The sequence below is a fragment of the Tamandua tetradactyla genome, chromosome 10, assembly GCF_023851605.1.
Source record: "Tamandua tetradactyla isolate mTamTet1 chromosome 10, mTamTet1.pri, whole genome shotgun sequence".
Lineage (NCBI taxonomy): Eukaryota > Metazoa > Chordata > Mammalia > Pilosa > Myrmecophagidae > Tamandua > Tamandua tetradactyla.
The window spans coordinates 18,426,104-18,449,231 of NC_135336.1; the positions used below are offsets into that span (position 1 = coordinate 18,426,104).

Genomic DNA, 23,128 nt, shown 5'->3' on the forward strand with positions numbered 1-23,128 from the left:
GACCTATATATGTCTGTTAGGTCTAATTCATTTATCAAGTTATTTAACTTCTCTGTTTCCCTGTTGATCTTCTGTCTGGTTGTCATATCTATAGAGGAGAGTGGTGTATTGAAGTCTCCTACTATTACTGTTGAAACATCTATTGCTCCCTTCAGTTTTGCCAAGGTCTGTCTCTTGCACTTTGGTGCTCCTTGATTGGGATCATAAATATTTATGATTGTTATATTTTCCTGGTGAATTGACCCTTTAATTAGCATATAGTGTCCTCCTTTGTCTCTTATGATGTCTTTACATTTAAAGTCTATTATGTCTGATTTTAGTATAGCTACTCCTGGTTTCTTTCGGTTACAACTTTCATGGAAAATCTTTTTCCATCCTTTCACTTTCAACCTATTTGTATCCTAGTGTCTAAGATGAGTCTCTTGCAAGCAGCATATAGCTTTATTATGTTTCTTAATCCATTTTGCCAGTCTGAATCTTTTAATTGGGAAGTTTAGTCTGTTAACATTCAGAGTTATTACTGAAAAGGCATTTCTTGAATCTACCATGTTACCTTTTCATTTTATTTGTCAGATCTATATATTCTTTTCCTTCTTTCTCCTTGTTTTCTTTAAATTACTGTTAGTGGTACTCTTCAATTCTGTGCCCTCCTCCCACTGCCTTTTCTTTTCAGCTGGCTGAACTCCTTTTATTATTTCTTGTAGGGCTGGTCTCTTGTTGACAAATTCTTTCAGGACTTCTTTGTCTGTGAAAAGTTTAATCTCTCCCTCAATTTTGAAGGACAATTTGGCTGGGTACAGAATTCTTGGCAGGAAGTCTTTCTCTTTCAGGGTCTTGAATATATCATACCACTGCCTTCTCTCCTCCAGGGTGCTAGTAAGGTACTCTGAACTCAACCTTATATGGTTTCCCTTGATGTAGTAGGATATCTTGCTGTTGCCGCTTTCAGAATCTTCTGCTTCTCTTCAACATTTGACAGACTGATTAGTATGTGTCTTGGGGAAGGCCTATTTGGATTTGTTCTGTTTGGAGTTCATTTGGCTTCTTTGACTTGTATATTTATGTCCTTTATGAGGGTTGGGAAGTTTTGCCCCATTATATCCTCAACTACTGTTCTTAGCCCTTTACTTCTCTCATCTCCTTCTGAGACACCAGTGATTCTTGTATTTGTGCACTTTGTTTTGCCTGTCATTTCCCTGAGATCCAATTCGATTTTTTCCATCTTTTTTTGCCATTTGCTGTTTTGAGTCTTTGAAGTCAGTTATCCTATCCTCTATATCATTATTCTTTCTTCTGTCTCTTCAAATCTGGTGTTGTGTACCTCTGGTTATTTGGTTAACAGAGTCTTCAATCTCTGTGATATCCACTGTTTTTCTGTTTATTCTTTCAAATTCCTCTTTATGCTCTTCTGCTGTCTTCTTGATCTCCTTTACGTCATTTGCTGTCTCACTTATTTTCATTACAACTATCTACATTATTTATTTAAAGAGTTTTTAAAAGACAGCTTGAATACAATCCTAGCTTATCATTAAAAATGTATATAAATATGTATATGTATTTATGTTCCAGAAGATATTTAAGATAGCTCAATTGTTGCTTACTATGTTATGTGCTGATATAATTTTTAGACTTACAAATAAGTCTTTATGAGAGCAAATTAAAATATCACTATCATGAAATATTATTATAGAAGCAATACATAGTGTTAAAAATGAAAATTTCAGTATCCTATTGAATCACCTGTAATTCAAGACTGCCCCAGATATTTATTTTGCACTCAAAATAGGAATAATGTCAAATTTTATTATTATACAGTTATGTAAGTGATTGAAGGAAAACAAGGACACACATAATTAATCCTTATTTTGAGTTAGCATTAAAGCTATAGATACCTGGAAGAAATCTTCATTGGTGAGTCTGACTCATAAATTTATGTCTTAATTTTCTTATGGCAGGAAAGAAATAATAAAAACTGCTAATTAGGGTAGACAACAGTGGCTCAGTGGCAGAATTCTCATCTGCCATGTCGGAAACCCTGGTTCAGTTCCTGGTGCCTGCCCATATGAAAAACAGCAAACAAACAAAAAAACTGCTGATTAAAGGAGGGGAAAATAATAGTGCTCAATATCTGTATATTTATATATTACAAGGACCTTTCACATACTTTTTTTGATCCCCACAACCATCTTTTCTGGGACAGATTGGTTATTCATTCTAATGAGGTGTTATCTCCATAGACACTGAAGGATGCCAAGAAGAATTTGCTTTTGGACTTAGTTTCCATATATTCTAAGGATTAGTAAAAAAAATTCTTTTTCTAACTTTACTTTTCAAAAATTATATTAGCTATTTCTTAGTTTCAAAATCCTTCAAAGAGAAGACAAGAAATTTCTGAAGTCCACCTTTGAATTTTGGGGGATTCTTTCTGACTAAGTAACATTTTTAGTTGGGAGAAGTGTTTTCTTGCTTTGCTCCCATTCTTTGAAGAGAAAATGAGTGTCGACTGCCCAGATGAAGGTGTTCTGCAAATCAGTGCTGGACTCTTGCCTTTGGAACCAACCATATCATGATTTAGGTTTGCAGAACATTGAGTCTTTTTCCCTGGTGTCCTTCAGGCTGGGTTTCTTTGTAGGAGTGCTAGGATTGTTCTGCAGTGCTGATAGAAAGCTTCTACTTTTACCAGGATGTTTAACTGCTCTGTTGTATGTTTTACAAGTAATCAACAATACACTTTTGGAGTCTTTATACTTTTTCACAATTTTTGCTTCTTTAAAACTGAGTGTATAATTTTTTGCTTCTCAATGGAGAAGTTTCTGTACTTGGGGTGTCAGTCTGGGCTTGGGTTTCATATGCACTCGAGAGTTATCCAGCACCAGCGACTGGAAACAGTAGGGACATGTTTCTTCAAAAGTGCTTTTATCTAGGGATATGTTTCTTCAAAAGTGCTTTTATCATCTCCTGGTTCCTCTCCCATCTTTCCCCTACAGGAGATAGCAGGCCTGACTGGGACAGCCAGCTTGCAGCTTCTGTGCTGCAGCCTCAAAGTAGTGCTTCTGCCTCATCCCAGCAGCCACTGCCACTTCTATGCCGCGGATACCCCGCGGGCAAAAGAAGACGCCGGCTTCCTAGTGTGACCACATTTCTCTTATTAAGTAGAGTTGTATGACCATCTTTGATTAGTTGTTCCAGTGTCTGTGTCTCCTCTGGTGTTTTAATTTGATCATTAGGCAGGGCTATATCTGTCTTCATTGTGATATGTGATATCTACTGTCTTTGTAGCATGTAAATATCTTGATTGATTTACTTTGGGAGTAGATTTCTTTCAGTAGTCTAAGGCCTTGTGTTTGCAGGATGGTTGTACAGCAGGGAGCAGGGTATGGGGTGGAGCACTCAGTGTGGTAATTCATTGCAGGGCAGCCATAGGTACAGGCTGGAGATGTTATGCTGATCCTTGTGAATGTGGGTGCCTAATGACCAGGGAGGATGTACCTGTGCAGGTGCACCAATCTGAGGGGCTCCACCCTTTGTGTGCGCTGGTCCAAGTCACAGGGTACTTTGTGGACATCTATAAAGCTGTGGCAGCAGGTCGGCATTATGACTTCATGGATCGGGGACAGATGTGACTCTGACTCTACAGGTCAGCACTTTCTCAGAGCTGGGAAGTATGGCTGTGGGCCATGCACATATGGGGTTCTACAACTGTTGTAAAGTGTGGTTCCCATAACTGAATGATGTGGTTGGGGCCCCAAGTGCATGCGTGGGCCTAGAGGTGCTGCAGAGCTCAGGGGGTGTGGGTGGGGCTGTGTGACACTATGGGCAGGGGGGCAGGGGTAGCCTGGTTATGGTTAGTGCCCGCAGCCCTGGGTATGGAGGTTAGTGTGCACAGCGTTTATGTGCTGGCAAAGCCTGTAGGGAACATGGAGGGGGAGGTAGTGCTAGGGAGGGGTGCAGGAGAGGTGGGTTGGGCTGCACTTGAGTGGGGTTGGGGGCAGATTCGTGCTCTGGGGGAAGTGGGGTGGGGTACCTGGAGCGCGTGACTGGGTTCACGTGCGTGGAGTGTGGGGTGAGTTGCCAGTCATGGGGCTGTACTGGTGAGGGTAGCATGCCGAAGGAATGCGGCCTGGCTTGCTGCATAGTACCTGGCTCCTCTCCGTGCACTCCTGCAGGCTCCTGCGCCTCTACTCCGGGCTCCAGCTTTCTGCTTCTCAGTTCCTCAGCCTCTGCAACCAGGGTCCCCTATGAGGTGCAGAAGGCTGTCCCAGGTCAGCCACACTCCCGAGTCGCCACCTCATTCACCCTGCTGTCCCTTCTCTAACTTTTCTGTGGAGCAGGGCTAATCTTGAGCCATTCTATTCGGTCATCTTCCCAGAAGTCCTGTTTTGTTTTGGCTTTCTAAAAATGTCAGGATGTTTTCCATACCTTTGGGAACGTGGACTTTAAGGATTCATTTGTTTCCTAATATACTTAAAACTTAGTAATGTGATCTTGAGATAATTTTTGGCCTTATAACTTGTATTACTCACCAAGAATAATGATTTTTCTTTTTAGTATATCTGGAGACTCATAAAGAATGAGCATTCCCCAGCAACAGGATTAGAAGCATATGTTAAAATGATAAATTCAGTCAGTAAGTAAACGTTTGCTTATTTTGGACTGATCTCCATAATAGGCAGGGAATTCAGACAATCATAACACCTGCTTATTTAACATTTCAATAAAATAAGTTTAAGAACTGATTTTAAATTTAATTTTTTTTCTTTCAGACCTGTCACGAAACCGCCTTTCAGAAATTCCTATAGAAGCATGTCACTTTGTTTCTCTTGAGAATCTCAATTTGTATCAAAATTGTATTCGATGTATCCCAGAAGCAATTCTAAACCTACAGGCTCTAACATTCTTAAATATCAGGTAAAGATTTTGTTTGTTTCTTAAAATTTGTGGTATTATGTAATCTTTTCAATTCTTTCTTCCCTTTCATTAAATCTACGTTATCTGTTCATATCAGCAGCATCTATACATGTTTTTTGGTTTTATTTCCTATGTTCCTCATGTTGCTCCCTTTAGTCTCTGGCTTTTCAAGAATTAACAAACTCTCCTAGCTGTTAGCCTAATAGACCTGCAGCAGTTTTGTTGCAGTGGTTTTTCCAATTACATTTTCAAATATATTTCATCAAGTGAGAATTACATGTCTTTTATTTAATAAACTTTAGTTAATAAATTTTGGCTCATGTGACCCTGTATTTTTGTGTATTAGGTTCTGGAAGTATAAATGCATTTATTCAACTCATCTATTTTATTTTTCACCTCTTATAAGAACTCTTTTGTTGTTTTTCTTTCATTATAAAAGTTGTAAATATTATTTGGAGAAAATGTACAAATGTACAAAAGTATAAAAATGTAAAAGATCACCTATAATCATATGACTCCAGATATACCATGTTGATTCATTTCCTTCTGCTTTTCTCGGCTTTTAGTCAGATTCTTAAATGTTTTCACCCTTCTCATGTAATATTTTTTGGAAATATTTTCATATGTAAGTATTTTACTGTACAGTTGATACACTTTTAACCCATGTTCTTACTGTTAGATACTTCATTTTTTCCAGTTTATTATCATGATAAAAGTAATACAAGTATAGCCTCTTTGTATGTAAATGTTTATTTTTCTATTAATTTAAGATACATTTCTAAGAGTAGAATTATTGGATTAAAAAGGTTTTAAGGCTCATTATCTATATTAGTTAAGTCAGCATAAGATCTTGAAAGTAGGAGTTGTGGGGTGGAGTATGAGGATTGGTCCTAGTGATTAAGAGGTTTAATCTACGTAAGCGAAAATTTATTTTTATGTTGATGATAGATGTGTTTTAGTATTTTATTTTGTGGGTTCTGATTTGTATAGTATTTTTGTATAAATAAAAAAATTCCTTTCCTTTAACTAAGTTGATATGATATATTTGAAGTCACAACCTATCACTTGCTTTTTATAGAGCTGTATTTGGATCATTTATATACATTTGGTTAGAATATTATAAGGATGAGGGAAATTGATTACAAAAATATGTTTATAACTCTCCTTTTGAAGGAGCAGGTAAAGATGATAGTTACCTCCCCATTTTATTTTTTTCTTACATAAGTTTTACTATGGCAAAATAATATACTCTGTTTATAGAGTATTTCATTTTATGCTGCGACAGCCTTGTAAGATAACTAGGAAGGGGTTTTAAGATCCCCAATTTATAGATGAAGAATCTTTTAAGAAGCAGATTAGTTAAATGTTATGCTTAAAATCACAAAACTGACAAGCCATAAACTGAAAACTAGATCCCAAATCTATTATTCTGTTTGATCTTTGCAGGGCTTTTTTTTGGTCATTGAATATGAAATGGGAAAGTTAGAAAACTTTTCTTCTGTTGGTAAACTCTGACTCTGTTCTGTTTTTCTATCTCACCCATTTAGTCGGAATCAACTGTCGACATTGCCAATACATTTGTGTAATTTACCATTGAAAGTCTTAATTGCTAGTAATAACAAGTTGGTCTCACTTCCAGAAGAAATTGGGCATCTCAGACATTTGACAGAACTTGTAAGTTATTGTTTCATTTTTTTGATTGTCCAAGATCTATTGATAATAAACCCATAGTTATACTCTTTTATATGGTAAATACTCATTAATGCGATGTGTTTTTGAGTAATTTTCTATATTTATTAGTACCCTTGTGCTTCAATACAGAATTAAGAAAGACCTGAAAGTATAAGTTTAATAGGCCCACAAATGTTATAATAATATAATAATAATAATAAACCATAAGTTTAATAGGCCCACATTGCGTTATAAACAGTTTAATTAGGTGATTTCTATACTACTAAACTTTTGGTATATAAGTTGACAATCCATTTGAATTATTTAAATTAAATTTTGTTTATCCCGATGTGCTGGTTTGAAAGGAAGTATGCCCCCTAGAAAAGCCATGTTTTAATCAAAATCCCATTTCATAAAGGTAGAATAATCCCTATTCAATACTGTATGTTTGAAATTGTAATCAGATCATCTCTCTGGATGACGTGATTTAGTCAAGAGTGGTTGTTAAGCTGGATTAGGTGACGACGTGTCTCCACCCATTTGGGTGGGTCTTGATTGGTTTACTGGAGTCCTATAAAAGGGGAAACATTTTGGAGAATGGGAGATTCAGAGAGAGCAGAGAATGCTGCAGCACCACAAAGCAGAGAGTCCACCAGCCAGCGACCTTTGGAGATAAAGTAGGAAAACGCCTCCTGGGGAGCTTCGTGAAACTGGAAGCCAGGAAAGAAAGCTAGCAGATGATGCTGTGTTTACCATGTGCCCCTCCAGCTGAGAGAGAAGCCCTGACTGTATCCGCCATGTGCCTTCTCCCTGGAGAGAGAAACCCTGAACTTCCTCAGCCTTCTTGAACCAACGTATCTTTCCCTGGATGGATGGCTTAGATTGGACATTTCTACAGATTTGCTTTAATTGGGACATTTTCTCGGCCTTAGAACTGTAAACTAGCAACTAATTAAATTCTCCCTTTTAAAACCTGTTCCATATCTGGTATATTGCATTCTGGCAGCTAGAAAACTAGAACACCTGACAATATTTTGACTTTTGTGAGCCCCTATAGGGGAATGAGTACTTCAAAGGTGAGGCTTATTTTTCACATTACATATTGTCTTTAGAACCTATCTTCCACTGGAAAGTAAACTATATGAGGGTACACAGGTGGTTCAGTGGTAGAATGCTTACCTGCCATGCAAGGAGACTCAGGTTTGATTCCTGCCCCATGCCCTCAAAAAAGGAAAAAATGTAAACTAAACTTTACTGCCATGTTACTAAGAAGCCTAATTGAACTCCTTTATTTGGCACTCCTTATAAAGTGTCATAATAAGAAAATGCCTCTTCAGTTTTTATATTCTGGGTATGGGAATAAAACTTTTCTCATTTTATCCTCATAATAACATTATGAGATTGATACTATAATTATCTTCTTTTTATAGCTGAGGAAAGTTGGGCTTAGATAGGGTAAAGTAATTTGACCAAGATTACATAACAGAAAAATAATTTGAAACCAGTATATTTAACTCCATACTCCATGTTTTTAACACTATTTGTGTTACAGATATTACTGAAATGGACAAATGCAGTTATATCTATCAATATTTGGGAGTGTAATTCCATTTAGATTTATTAACAAAGATGAACATGATGAAGAGAAAAATACACATTTTATCTAGTTGGCCCACAGATTCTCTCTACTTTTTTTAGAGAAGTTGTGGTTCACAGAACAATGATACATAAAACATAGCATTCCCATATACAGCCTTATTATTAACATCTTGCATAAATGTGGTACATTTGTTAAAATTGATGAAAGCACATTTTTATAGTTGTGCTGTTAAGTATAGTCCATGGTTTAACTGAGTGTTCACTGCTTTTGCTGTGTAGTTCCATGGATTTTTTTTTTTTAGTTTTTATTATAGTAGTGTATATACCAACCTGACATTTCCCCTTTTGATCAGGTTCAGATAGATATTTCAGTGCTGATAATTATGTTCACAGTGTTATGCTACCATCATGACCATCCATTACCAAAATATTCTCCTCACTCCAATAGGAATTCTGTACATTTTAACCTCAGGTTTTTTTTTTCAGATGGATTCTGAGTAGAAAAAACAAACATGTAAAACATCACAAATACATTAAATCTAGAATCTATATTTTAGACCACTATATATGACCTAATTAGCCCTGTGAAATAAAGTCTGAAATATATAGTTATTGGCATTTCTTTGCAACTTTGCTTAATAATATAAACTAGTAATAATTCATATTGCCAATTCAAATTCTTATATTTAAGTCACTTAAAGTTTCTCTTTCCACTAATTAAATTCTGAATACTTAAAAGATATTTACTTCCCATTTGGAGAATTTCTGATATTCTAACCAGCGGTAGGGACAACCAAATCAGTAAGCCAACCCCTCAGCCTTGGGGGTCACCCATATGAAACTTATTCCTGCAAAGAATAAATTAAACCTACTTAAAATTAGACCTAAGAGTCACACCTAGAGAACCTCTTTTGTTGCTCAGATGTGGCCTCTCTCACTAAGCCGACAAAGTGAGTGAACTCATTGCCCGCCCCCTGTACATGGGACATGAATCCCAGGGGTGTAAACATTCCTGGCAACATGGGACAGAAATCTCGGGATGAGACAGGACCTGGCATCAAGGGATTGATCAAAAAGGGGAAGAGAGAAATGAGACAAAATAAAGTTATCAGTAGCTGAAAGATTTCAAACAGAGTCAAGAGATTATCATGGGGGTTATTCTTCCACATTATATAGATGTCCTCTTTTTAGTTTATGGTGTATTAGAGTGGCTAGAGGGAAGTACTTGAAAGTGTAAAGCTGTGTTCCAGTAACATGGTTTCTTGACAATGATTGTATTATGATAGAGCTTTGATAGTATATCTATGTGATTGTGAAAACCTTGTATCTGATACACAGATAACTAAAAGATATGGATAAAAAATAAAGGTTAAAATAGATTGGGTAGATGGAAATAATAGTGGTCAATGAGAGGGAGGGGAGAGGGGTATGGTATATATGAGTTTTTTTCTTTTTTTCTTTTTCTGGAGTGATGCAAATATTCAAGAAAATGATCATGGTGATGAATGTGCAACTATGTGATGATATTGTGAACCATCAATTGTATACCATGTATAGAATGTTTGTATGTTAAGAACGTTTATATGTTTCCATGTTGCGTTATTGTTCTGGTTTGCTAGCTGCCGGAATACAATATACCAGAAACAGAATGGCTTTTAAAAGAGGGAATTTAGTAAGTTGCTAGTTTACGGTTCTAAGGCCGAGAAAATGTCCCAATTAAAACAAGTTTATAGAATTATCCAATCAAAGGCATCTATCCAGCAAAACATACCTTGGTTCAAGAAGGCTGATGCCACTTCCAGAGAAGATGGCAGCTTAGTAAGACGCGCGGGTCTTAGTTCCTCCTCCAGAACAGCTACTAGGGAAGTAGAAATGATACAGAACAGCTCCCGGAGCCACGACAGAGACCAAGAAGACAGCATACCCCATTCTGGAATGGCTGACTGGCTGGGAGAACCCGCTCCAGTGAGATCGCCGAGGGGCACGGGGTTCCCCGGGTCGGGGCGGCAGGCGGCCGAAGTCCCTCCCTCCCTCCTTCCCGGGCCAGCTGGGAGAATTGAACAGGTGGTCCCCTAAAGCCGCGGCGGCTGACGCCTCCCCCACCACCACGCGCGGCACCCCGGACCAGCTGGGAGAATTGGATCGGAGATCCCCAAGCAACGGAGAACGGCGACCGGGGTCCCCTCCAAACACGTGGCTTCCCGGTCTGGCTGGGAACGGTGGATAGGCACTCCCCCAAGCCGCAGTGGCTTGCGCCTCCCCCACCACGCTTGGCGCCCCGGGCTGGCTGGGAAATTTGGACAGGGGCTCCCCCAAGCCACAGAGGCCGGCACCCCACCACCACACTTCGTGCCCTGGGCCAGCTGGGAAAGTTGGACAGGCGCTCCCCCAAGCCGCGGAGGCAAGCAACCATCCCCGCGCGTGGATCCCCGGGCCGGCTGGGAGATTCAGATTGGCACTCCCCCAAGCCGCTTCGGCTGGCGAACCCCCCCTACAGCGAGAGTTTTCGAAAGTTAAAGGAGCCACAGCATCTTTTACTGGTGGGACCCGCAGACAGATGAGCACCACGAGCGCCACCTACTGGGCAGGATAAGAAAAACAGAGCCCAGAGATTGCACAGAAAAATCTTTCAATCTGCTGGGTCTCACACCCAGGGAAATCTGATTAAATGTCCAGACGCCAGCAGAAGATAACGGATCACGCTCAGAAAATTGAAGATATGGCCCAGTCAAAGAAACAAACCAATAGTTCAAATGAGATACAGGAGCTGAGACAACTAATGCTGAATATACGAACAGAAATGGGAAACCTCTTCAAAAATCAAATCGATAAATTGAGGGAGAACATGAAGAAGACATGGGCTGAACAAAAAGAAGAAATAGAAAAACTGAAAAAACAAATCACAGAACTTATGGGAGTGAAGGACAAAGTAGAAAAGCTGGAAAAAACAACGGATACCTACAGTGGTAGATTTGAAGAGACAGAAGCTAGAATTAGTGAATTAAAGGATGGAACATCTGAATTCCAAAAAGAAAGAGAAACTATAGGGAAAATAATGGAAGAATTTGAACAGGGGATCAGGGAACTGAATGACAATATGAAGCGCACAAATATACGTGTTGTGGGTGTCCCAGAAGGAGAAGAGAAGGGAAAAGGAGGAGAAAAACTAATGGAAGAAATTATCACTGAAAATTTCCCAGCTCTTATGAAAGACCTAAACTTACAGATGCAAGAAGTGCAGCTCGCCCCAAAGAGATTAGACCCAAATAGGCGTTCTCCAAGACACTTACTAGTTAGAATGTCAGAGGTCAAAGAGAAAGAGAGGATCTTGAAAGCAGCAAGAGAAAAACAATCCATCACATCAAGGGAAACCCAATAAGACTATGTGTAGATTTCTCAGCAGAAACCATGGAAGCTAGAAGACAGTGGGATGATATATTTAAATTACTAAAAGAGAAAAACTGCCAACCAAGACTCCTATATCCAGCAAAACTGTCCTTCAAAAATGAGGGAGAAATTAAAACATTTTCAGACAAAAAGTCTCTGAGAGAATTTGTGACCAAGAGACCAGCTCTGCAAGAAATACTAAAGGGAGCACTAGAGTCAGATACGAAAAGACAGAAGAGAGAGGTATGGAGAAGAGTGTAGAAAGAAGGAAAATCAGATATGATATATATAATACAAAAGGCAAAATGGTAGAGGAAAATATTATCCCAACAGTAATAACACCAAATGTTAATGGACTGAAATCCCCAATCAAAAGACATAGACTGGCAGAATGGATTAAAAAACAGGATCCTTCTATACGCTGTCTACAGGAAACACATCTTAGACCCAAAGATAAACATAGGTTGAAAGTGAAAGGTTGGCAAAAGATATTTCATGCAAATAACAACCAGAAAAGAGCAGGAGTGCTATACTAATATCCAACAAATTAGACTTCAAATGTAAAACAGCTAAAAGAGACAAAGAAGGACACTATCTACTAATAAAAGGAACAATTAAACAAGAAGACATAACAATCATAAATATTTATGCACCGAACCAGACTGCCCCAAAATACGTGAGGAATACACTGCAAACACTGAAAAGGGAAATAGACACATATACCATAATAGTTGGAGACTTCAATTCACCACTCTCATCAATGGACAGAACATCTAGACAGAGGATCAATAAAGAAATAGAGAATCTGAATATTACAATAAATGAGCTAGACTTAACAGACATTTATAGGACATTACACCCCACAAGAGCAGGATACACCTTTTTCTCAAGTGCTCATGGATCATTCTCAAAGATAGACCATATGCTGGGTCACAAAGCAAGTCTTAACAAATTTAAAAAGATTGAAATCATACACAACACTTTCTCGGATCATAAATGAATGAAGTTGGAAATCAATAATAGGCGGAGTGCCAGAAAATTCACAAAAACGTGGAGGCTCAACAACACACTCTTAAACAACGAGTGGGTCAAAGAAGAAATTGCAAGAGAAATTAGTAAATACCTCGAGGCGAATGCAAACGAAAACACAAAATATCAAAACCTATGGGACGCAGCAAAGGCAGTGCTAAGAGGGAAATTTATTGCCCTAAATGCCTATATCAGAAAAGAAGAAAAGGCAAAAATTCAGGAATTAACTGCCCACTTGGAAGAACTGGAGAAAGAACAGCAAACTAACCCCAAAGCAAGCAAAAAGAAAGAAAAAACAAAGATTAGAGCAGAAATAAATGAAATTGAAAACAATAGAGAAAATCAATAAGACCAGAAGTTGGTTCTATGAAAAAATCAATAAGATTGATGGGCCCTTAGGAAGATTGACAAAAAGAAGAAGAGAGAGAAATAAATAAGATCAGAAATGGAAGAGAAGACATAACCACTGACCTCACAGAAATAAAGGAGGTAATAACAGGATACTGTGAACAACTTTACCCTAATAAATACAACAATTTAGATGAAATGGACGGGTTCCTGGAAAGACATGAACAATCAGCTTTGACTCGAGAAGAAATAGATGACCTCAACAAACCAATCACAAGTAAAGAAATTGAATCAGTCATTCAAAAGCTTCCAAAAAAGAAAAGTCCAGGACCAGACGGCTTCACATCTGAATTCTATCAAACATTCCAGAAAGAATTAGTACCAACTCTCCTCAAACTCTTCAAAAAAATTGAAGTGGAGGGAAAGCTACCTAATTCATTCTATGAAGCCAACATCACCCTCATACCAAAACCAGGCAAAGATATTACAAAAAAAAAAACTACAGACCAATCTCTCTAATGAATATAGATGCAAAAATCCTCAATAAAATTCTAGCAAATCGTATCCAACAACACATTAAAAGAATTATACATCATGACCAAGTAGGATTCATCCCAGGTATGCAAGGATGGTTCAACATAAGAAAATCAATTAATGTAATACACCATATCAACAAATCAAAGCAGAAAAATCACATGATCATCTCAATTGATGCAGAGAAGGCATTTGACAAGATTCAACATCCTTTCCTGTTGAAAACACTTCAAAAGATAGGAATACAAGGGAACTTCCTTAAAATGATAGAGGGAATATATGAAAAACCCACAGCTAATATCATCCTCAATGGGAAAAAATTGAAAACTTTCCCCCTAAGATCAGGAACAAGACAAGGATGTGCATTATCACCACTATTATTCAACATTGTGTTGGACGTTCTAGCCAGAGCAATTAGACAAGAAAAAGAAATACAAGGCATCAAAATTGGAAAGGAAGAAGTAAAACTATCACTGTTTGCAGACGATGATACTATACATCAAAAACCCGGAAAAATCCACAACAAAACTACTAGAGCTAATAAATGAGTACAGCAAAGTAGCAGGTTACAAGATCAACATTCAAAAATCTGTAGCATTTCTATACACTAGCAATGAACAAGCAGAGGGGGAAATCAAGAAACGAATACCATTTACAATTGCAACTAAAAGAGTAAAATACCTAGGAATAAATTTAACTAAAGAGACAAAAAACCTATACAAAGAAAACTACAAAAACTGTTAAAAGAAATCACAGAAGACCTAAATAGATGGAAGGGCATACCGTGTTCATGGATTGGAAGACTAAATATAGTTAAGATGTCAGTCCTACCTAAATTGATTAACAGATTCAATGCAATACCAATCAAAATCCCAACAACTTATTTTTCAGAAATAGAAAAACCAATAAGCAAATTTATCTGGAAGGGCAGGGTGCCCCAAATTGCTAAAAGTATCTTGAGGAAAAAAAACGAAGCTGGACGTCTCACGCTGCTGGACTTTAAGGCATATTTTGAAGCCACAGTGGTCAAAACAGCATGGTATAGGCATAAAGATAGATATATCGACCAATGGAATCGAATGGAGTGCTCAGATATAGACCCTCTCATCTATGGACATTTGATCTTTGATAAGGCAGTCAAGCCAACTCACCTGGGACAGAACAATCTCTTCAATAAATGGTGCCTAGAGTGCTGGATATCCATATGCAAAAGAATGAAAGAAGACCCGTATCTCACACCCTATACAAAAGTTAACTCAAAATGGATCAAAGATCTAAACATTAGGTCAAAGACCATAAAACAGTTAGAGGAAAATGTAGGGAGATATCTTATGAAACTTACAATTGGAGGCGGTTTTATGGACCTTAAACCTAAAGCAAGAGCACTGAAGAAAGAAAGAAATAAATGGGAGCTCCTCAAAATTAAACACTTCTGTGCATCAAAGAACTTCATCAAGAAAGTAGAAAGACAACCTACACAATGGGAGACAATATTTGGAAACGACATATCATATAAAGGTCTAGTATCCAGAATTTATAAAGAGATTGTCCAACTCAACAACAAAAAGACAGCCAACCCAATTACAAAATGGGAAAAAGACTTGAACAGACACGTCTCAGAAGAGGAAATACAAATGGCCAAAAGGCACATGAAGAGATGCTCAATGTCCCTGGCCATTAGAGAAATGCAAATCAAAACCACAATGAGATATCATCTCACACCCACCAGAATGGCCATTATCAACAAAACAGAAAATGACAAGTGCTGGACAGGATGCGGAGAAAGAGGCACACTTATCCACTGTTGGTGGGAATGTCAAAGGGTGCAAGCACTGTGGAAGCCAGTTTGGCGGTTCCTCAAAAAACTGAATATAGAATTGCCATATGACCCAACAATACCATTGCTAGGTATCTACTCAAAGGACTTAACGGCAAAGACACGAACAGACATTTGCACACCAATGTTTATAGCAGCGTTATTTTCGATTGCAAAGAGATGGAAACAGCCAAAATGTCCATCAACAGACGAGTGACTAAACAAACTGTGGTATATACGTACGATGGAATATTATGCAGCTTTAAGATAGGATAAACTTATGAAGCATGTAATAACATGGATGGACCTAGAGAACATTATGCTGAGTGAGTCTAGCCAAAAACTAAAGGACAAATACTGTATGGTCCCACTGATGTGTACCGACATTCGAGTATAAACTCGGAATATGTCATTGGTAACAGAGACCAGCAGGAGTTAGAAACAGGGTAAGATAATGGGTAATTGGAGCTGAAGGGATACAGACTGTGCAACAGGACTAGATACAAAATCTCAAAAATGGACAGCACAGTAATACCTAATTGTAAAGTAATCATGTTAAAACACTGAATGAAGCTGCATCTGAGCTATATGTTTTGTTTGTTTGTTTTTTTGTGTCTTTTTTTACTGTTATTATTATTTTTATTTTTTTCTCTATATTAACATTCTATATCTTTTTCTGTTGTTTTGCTAGTTCTTTTCCTAAATCGATGCAAAGGTACTAAGAAATGATGATCATGCATCTATGTGATGATGTTAAGAATTACTGATTACATATGTAGAATGGAATGATTTCTAAATGTTGTGTTAATTTCTTTTTTTCTTTAATTAATAAAAAAAAAAAAAAAAAGAAGGCTGATGAATTTCAGGGTTTTGTCCCTCAGCTGAGAAGGCACATGGCGAACACAGTCAGGGCTTCTCTCTCAGGTGGAAGCGCACATGGTGAACACGGCGTCATCTGCTAGCTTTCTCTCCTGGCTTCCGGTTTCATGAAGCTCCCCAGGAGGCGTTTTCCTTCCTCATCTCTAAAGGTTGCTGGCTCATGGACTCTCTGCTTCATGGTGCTGCAGTATTCTCTGCTCTCTGTGAGTCTTTCATTCTCCAAAATGTTTCCTCTTTTATAGAACCCCAGTAAACCAATCAAGACCCACCCAAATGGGTGGATACACATCTCCCCTAATCCAGTTTAACAGCCACTTTTGATTGGGAGACATCTCCATGGAGATGATCTAATGACAGATTCAGATATACAATATTGAATAGGGATTATTCTGCCATTTTACAAAATGGGATTTTGATTAAAACATGGCTTTTCTAGGGGACAGACATCCTTTCAAACCAGCATGATTATCAATAAAAATACTGAAAAACAAAAAAAATACATCTTGCAAAAGCTAGTTTTAGCTTTCTACAAAAGGGATTAAAAAATGCCCTTAGACATAGAAAAGGAGCCTGTGACAGAGTAAAAATTAGCTACCCCAAAACTGATTTCTACCTGATATCTTATTGCAAGATACTATTTCCTCTTTCTGTTTTTTCCCTTTATCATTTTTTTCTGCAGATTTTATTGAGATGTATTCACACATTAAATAATACATCCAAAATATACAGTGTCTCACAGTATCATCACCTAGTTGTGTATTCATCATCAGATTGAATTTTAAACCATTTTCATTGCTCCAAAAAGAAAAATAACAGGTATAAAAAAAGAAAACACAAATATCCCATCCCCCTTATTCCCCCCTATTATTGACCCCTAGTGTTGATGTGGTATACTTGTTACTGTTGATGAAAAGATTTTAATATATTACTGTTAATTATACTCTGTAGCTTGCAATAAGTGCTTTTTTCTCATATGCCAATCTGTTATTAACTCTTAGTAGAAATGTCGTACATTTATACTGTTTTGTGAATGATCTTATTTATATTTGTAGTATGAATCTTTAAAATGTCCAACTGTGTTATACAATCCTATTTTTAAACCTCTAGCTTTCCTTCTGGTGCCAGATATGACCCTAAACAAACCCTTTCTACCAAATTCACCTACAATTCAGCGCTATTCCTTGTAATCCCAATATCAAGGTACCCTTACCTCTATAAATTTCCAAACACTTAAGTTCAACCTGTTAACACTTCTGTATATTAGGCAACTGCTCCCCTTTCTCTTACTCAGTCTGTCTCTTGGTAACATACATTTTGTGTTTTATTACTATGAGTTTAGATATTCTAGTTAGTTCGTATTAGTGCTACCTCCTGTCACTCAGTCATGAAGATGTGTCCCTATATTTTCTTCTAGGAGTTCTGTGGTACTGGCTTTAACTTTGAGTCAATTTTTGTGTAGGGTGTGAGGTAGGGGTCCTCTTTCATTCCCATGGATATGGATATCCTGTTCTCCTCACACCATTTATTGAAGAGACTATTCTGTCCCAGTTCAGTGGATTTCATGACCTTGTCAAAAATGAGTTGCAGATGGCAGAACAGGTTAGGTCAAGTTCAACCCTGCTCCAGGGAACAGCTAGAGAAGGGATGAGAGGTCAACTGAGATGGTGATTCCAGGGTGTAGTGATCTGGGAGGATCTTCTGCACCACATAGGGAGGCCCTGGTTGCAGAAGCTGAGGAACTGAGAAGCAGAGAACTGGAGACCGTCTGGCTGGTGCAAACAGCCTAACAGGGAAGCCTGGAGCCCTTAAGAATGCGCAGATAGGGAGATGGAAACTAGGAAGTAAGCTGAGCTGCATTCCTTGAATACACTCCCCTACCGGTATAGTCCCACAACCTGTAACTCACCCAGCACCCCATGCACCTGAGCCCTGTCACCCGTACCCTCTCCCTGTGCTCCAAGTCCCCCTACCCTACCAACCCCCCATGTGCATTCCCACCTCCCACCCCCCCGCCAAGCACACAGACACCTGCCCCAACCCCACCCAACCCACCTCTCCCAAAAGTGCAGTCTCCCCTGACCCTCCCAAGCCCTACCTCCCTCTCCCTGCCTCTGCAGGCGATTGTCAGCACATAAGGGCTGCGGGTGCTAACTTCCATACCCAGGCTACATTTGCCCCCAGCCCATACAGTCATTCCCCCCTGAGCTCTTGCATGTGTATATCAGTTTATGGTCCTCCCAGATATGTGCATGTGCACAGCTCCCAGTCCCCCCACTCCCCCCCTCCCCCCAGTTCAGGGCAAGCACTGACCTGCACAGCTGGGCCACATCTGCCTACAACCCACACAGATGTAATGCTGACCCGCTGGCCTGAGCTCTGTGCATGTGCACAAAGGGCCCTGCACCCTGGACCAGTGCACATCAGGGTCCCACTCCCCAGACCTGTGCACTTAAAAGTCTCTTGTACCCCCTCTGGGCACCCATGCTCATAGGCACTAGCATAGCATCACCAACTTGCACCTATACCTGCACTGCAACACACTGCCACACTGTTGTGCCCTGCTCCACGCCCCACATCCTGCTGTGTTTCCATCCCACAAATATGAACCTTTACTGAAGTAAATCAACTTCCAAAGTAAACCACTCAAGATATTTATATGCCATGAAGGCAACTGAAGATCACTAAGCATATCATGATGCAAACAGATATAGCCCACACTAACGACCAAATTAAAACACCAGAGGAGACACAGACATTGGAAGAACTAATCAATGATGTTCATATAACTCTGCTAAATAAAATAAATGGGATGGCTAATGACAAAAAGGAGGTAAAGAAGATACTAGAAGAACATAAAGAGGAATTTGAAAGAATAAATAGAAAAATAGCAGAGATTAAAGATACTGCAGACCAACAGCAGTTTTGAAGAGGCAGAAGAAAGAATAAGCAAACAAGAGGACAGGACAACTAATTTTGAATACTCAAAACAGCAAACAGCAAAAAAGATGAACTAATTTGAATTGGATCTCGGGGAAATGATGGACAAAACAAAGTGCCAAATATAAGAATTACTGGTGTCCCAGAAGGAGAAGAGAAGCATAAAGGGCTAGGAAGAGTAGTTGAGGATATAATGGGATAAAACTTCCCAACCTTTATAAAAGATATAAATATGTAAATCAAAGACGCTACATGAACTCCAAATAGAGTAAATCCAAATAGGCCATCCCCAAGACTCATACTAATCAGTTTATCAAATGTAGAACAGAAGCAGAAAATCTTGAAAGTGGTAAGAAAAAAATAATCTACTACATATAAGGGTAACCACAGAAGACTAAGTTCAGACTACTTAAATAGCACTATAGAGGCGAGATGGCACTCGTATGATTTATTTAAAGATATGAAAAGAGAAAGACTTCCAACCAAGAATTCTGAACCCAGCCAAATTGTCCTTCATAATTGAGGGAGTGATTAACATTTTCAAGACAAACAAATCCTGAAAGAATTTATCAGCAAGAGACCAGGCTTAAAAAGTATTTGCAAAGACCCCTTCGGGGAATGGTGAGAACGGGGAGAAATTCAAGTTCCCCAAGTTGAATTCTTGATATTCTCACAAGCAGTGTGAACAACCAAAGGTATAGGCTGAGCCCCCAGTCTTGGGGATTGTTCATATGAAACTTAACCCCACAAAGGATAGGTCAAGTCTACTTAAAATCTAGGCCTAAGAATCACCCCCAAGAGAGCCTCTTTTGTTGCTCAGATTATGGCCTCTCTCTCTAGCCAACACGATGAGCAGTCTCACCACTCTCCCCCTCTCTGGATGGGACATAACTCCCAGGGGTGTGGACCTTCCTGGCAACGTGGGACAGAGATCCTGGAATGAGCTGAGACTCGGCATCAAGGGATTGAGAAAAACCCTAGAATGAGCTGAGAATTAACATCAAGGGATTGAGAGAACCTTCTCGACCAAAAGGGGAAAGAGTGAAATGAGACAAAGTGTCAATGGCTGAGAAATTCCAAACAGAGTCGAGAGGTTATCCTGGAGGTTATTCTTACGCATTAAGTAGATATCACCTTGTTGTTCAAGATGTAGTGGAGAGGCTGGAGGGAACTGCCTGAAAATGTAGAGCTGTGTTCCAGTAGCCATGTTTCTTGATGATGATTGAACAATGATATAGCTGTGACAATGTGACTGTGTGATTGTGAAAACCTTGTGTCTGATACTCCTTTTATCTACCTTGTCAGCAGACGAGTAGAACATATGGAATAAAAATAAATAATGGGGGAACAAATGTTAAAATAAATTTAGTTTGAAATGCTAGTGATAAATGAAAGCGAGGGGTAAGGGGTTATGGTATGTATAATCTTTTTTTTTCTGTTATTGTTTTATTTCTTTCTCTGTTGTCTTTATTTCTTTTTCTAAATCGATACAAAGTTCTAAGAAATGATGAATATGCAACTATGTGATAATATTGAGAATTGCTGATTGTATATGTAGAATGGAATGATATGTTAATATTTTTGTTTGTTGTTAATTTTTTTAATTAATAAATTAAAAAATTTAAAAAAAAGAGAGACACCAGCTTTACAAGAAATACTAAAGGGAGTTCAACCAGTTGAAAAAAAGAAGACAGGAGAGGGAGGTCTGGAGGATGGTGCAGAATTGAAGAGTACCAGTAAGGGTAACTTAAAAGGCAAAAAAGAAAAGTAGGAAAGGAATATATAGATCTGACAAATAAAATCCAAAAGTTGAGAAGGTGAATTCAAGAAATGCCTTTTCACTAGTAACTCTGAATGTTAATGGATTAAATTTACCAATTAAAAGATACAGATTGGCAGAATGGATTAAGAAACATAACCCAGCTGTATGCTGCTTACAAGAGACTCATCTTAGACACAAAGGTTGAAAGTGAAAGGATGGAAAACGATTTTCCATGTACATTGTAATCAGAAGAAAGCAGGAGTAGCTATATTAATATTGGACAAAATTACTTTAAATGTAAAGACATCATAAGAGACAAATAAGGACACTATATAATACTAAAATGAACAATTCACACAGAAGAAATAGCAATCATAAATGTGTATGCTCCCAATCAAGGAGCTCCACAGTACAGGAGACAGACATTGGCAAAACTGAAGGGACTGATAGATGTTTTAACAACAGTAGGAGACTTCAATATGCCACTCTCCTCTATAGATAGAACAACCAGACAGAAGATCAACGAGGAAACAGAGAAGTTAACTTGATAAATGAATTAGGTCTAATCAGACATATATAGGTCATTACACCCCCAAACACCAAGATATACTTTGTTCTCTAGTGCTTATGGAACATTCTCCAGGATAGATCATATGCTGGGGCACAAAGCAGGTCTTTATAAATTAAAAAACATCGGAATTATTCAAAGCACCTTCTTTGATCACAGTGGAATAACGCTGGATATAAATAACCCCCAAAGAAAAAGAACTTTCACAAATATGTGGAGATAAAAATAACACACTCTTAAACAACCATGGGTCAAAGAAGAAATTTCTAGAGAAATCGGAAGCTATCTGGAGATGAAGGAAAATGAGAACACAACATATCAGAACTTATGTGATGCTGCAAAGAATATGCTGAGAGGGAAATTTATTGCCCCAAATGCCTATATTAATAAACAAGAAAGAGCAAAAATCAAGGACTTAGCTGTTCACCTGGAGCACCTACCCTCTAGACACTCCAATACACCATAAACTAAAAAGGGATATGTATTTAATGTGTAAAAATAACCTCCAGGATAAGTTCTCAACTCTGTTTGAAATTTCTTAGCCACTGAGATGTTATTTTGTCTAGTGTCTCTCTTCCCTTTTTGGGTCAAGAAGCCTTTTTAATACCCATCCATGATCCTGGGTCCTGGCTCATCACTGGGAATCAGGTCCCACGTTGCAAAGATATATATGCCAGGATATATTTCTACCTGTTGGAGTCATGTCCCACATACAGGGGAGAGCAAAGAGTTCACCTGCCAAGTTGGCCATGTCTTCTTATTTCTTTGTGTGCCTTTTGATTTTTTGCTGGTTTCTTGCTGATATCTTGATAAAATTATTTTGAAAGATGGTTTCCCTTTCTTGTGTAAGGTTTTGTTGTTGCTAGAGTTTGCATTGAAGGTCTCCTTTGACACTTGGTTTGTCAGTATTTCCCAGCCAAACCAGAGCTGGGGTCTTAAACAGATGGTACGACTCCTTTTGGAAGGCTGTTAATGGCCCTGTTTCTTGATCATAGTTTCTTCTCTTTTTCATCCAGCTCCTCCTTGTATATTGCAGTGGTCCTTTTCTAGTCCCCCAAGCCCCAGAACTGCTACTTTGAAGATTTTCTGCCTGTTCTCATTGTTTTATGATGTAAGAGTGAGTTCTGCCTGTCCTCATTCTTCTATCTTCCCAGAAGTCCTCCCATTATATATTTTTTAAACTTTTTAAATTATATAGTATAATATATATACAAAGCAAAGAAATAAAAAAGCAATAGTTTTCAAAACACTCTTCAACAAGTCCTTACAAGACAGATCCCAGAGTGTGTCATGGGCTACCGTACGATTCTCTCAGGTTTTTTCCTTCTAGCTGCCCCAGAATATAGGAGGCTAGAGGGCTTAAATATTTTTTTATCATCACAGTCGACTTTTTTCTTTCTTTTTTTTTTTTTTGGTGAAAAATAACATGTATACGAAAAAGCTATAAATTTCAAAGCATAGCACCACAATTAGTTGTAGAACATATTTCAGAGTTTAACATGAGTTACAGTTTCACAATTTTAGGTTTTTACTTCTACCTGCTCTAAAATACTGGAGACTAAAAGAGGTACCAATTTAATGATTCAGCATTCATATTCATTTGTTAAATCTTATCTGCTCTGTATAATTCCACCATCACCATCTCTCTCTTTAGGGGTGTTTGGGCTATGGCAATTCTAAACTTTTCCTA

The 23,128-nt window shown here is 38.3% G+C and overlaps 1 protein-coding gene and 1 pseudogene across 9 annotated transcripts in view; one reads left to right on the forward strand and one right to left on the reverse strand.

Moving 5' to 3' along the window:
* The window catches only part of LRCH3 (leucine rich repeats and calponin homology domain containing 3), a 224,017-nt gene that overhangs the window by 60,667 nt on the left and 140,222 nt on the right, over positions 1–23,128 (forward strand). For 8 of the 9 annotated variants that reach the window (XM_077118052.1, XM_077118051.1, XM_077118050.1 and 5 more), the window contains exons 2-3: positions 4,764–4,908; positions 6,456–6,582. In XM_077118052.1, the coding sequence (XP_076974167.1) occupies positions 4,764–4,908; positions 6,456–6,582 (272 nt within the window). Of the gene's footprint in view, positions 1–4,548; positions 4,628–4,763; positions 4,909–6,455; positions 6,583–23,128 lie in introns of all 9 variants that reach the window. The other variant, XM_077118057.1, reaches the window with a different exon arrangement.
* Positions 2,370–3,062, reverse strand: LOC143648280 (UPF0711 protein C18orf21 homolog pseudogene; annotated as a pseudogene).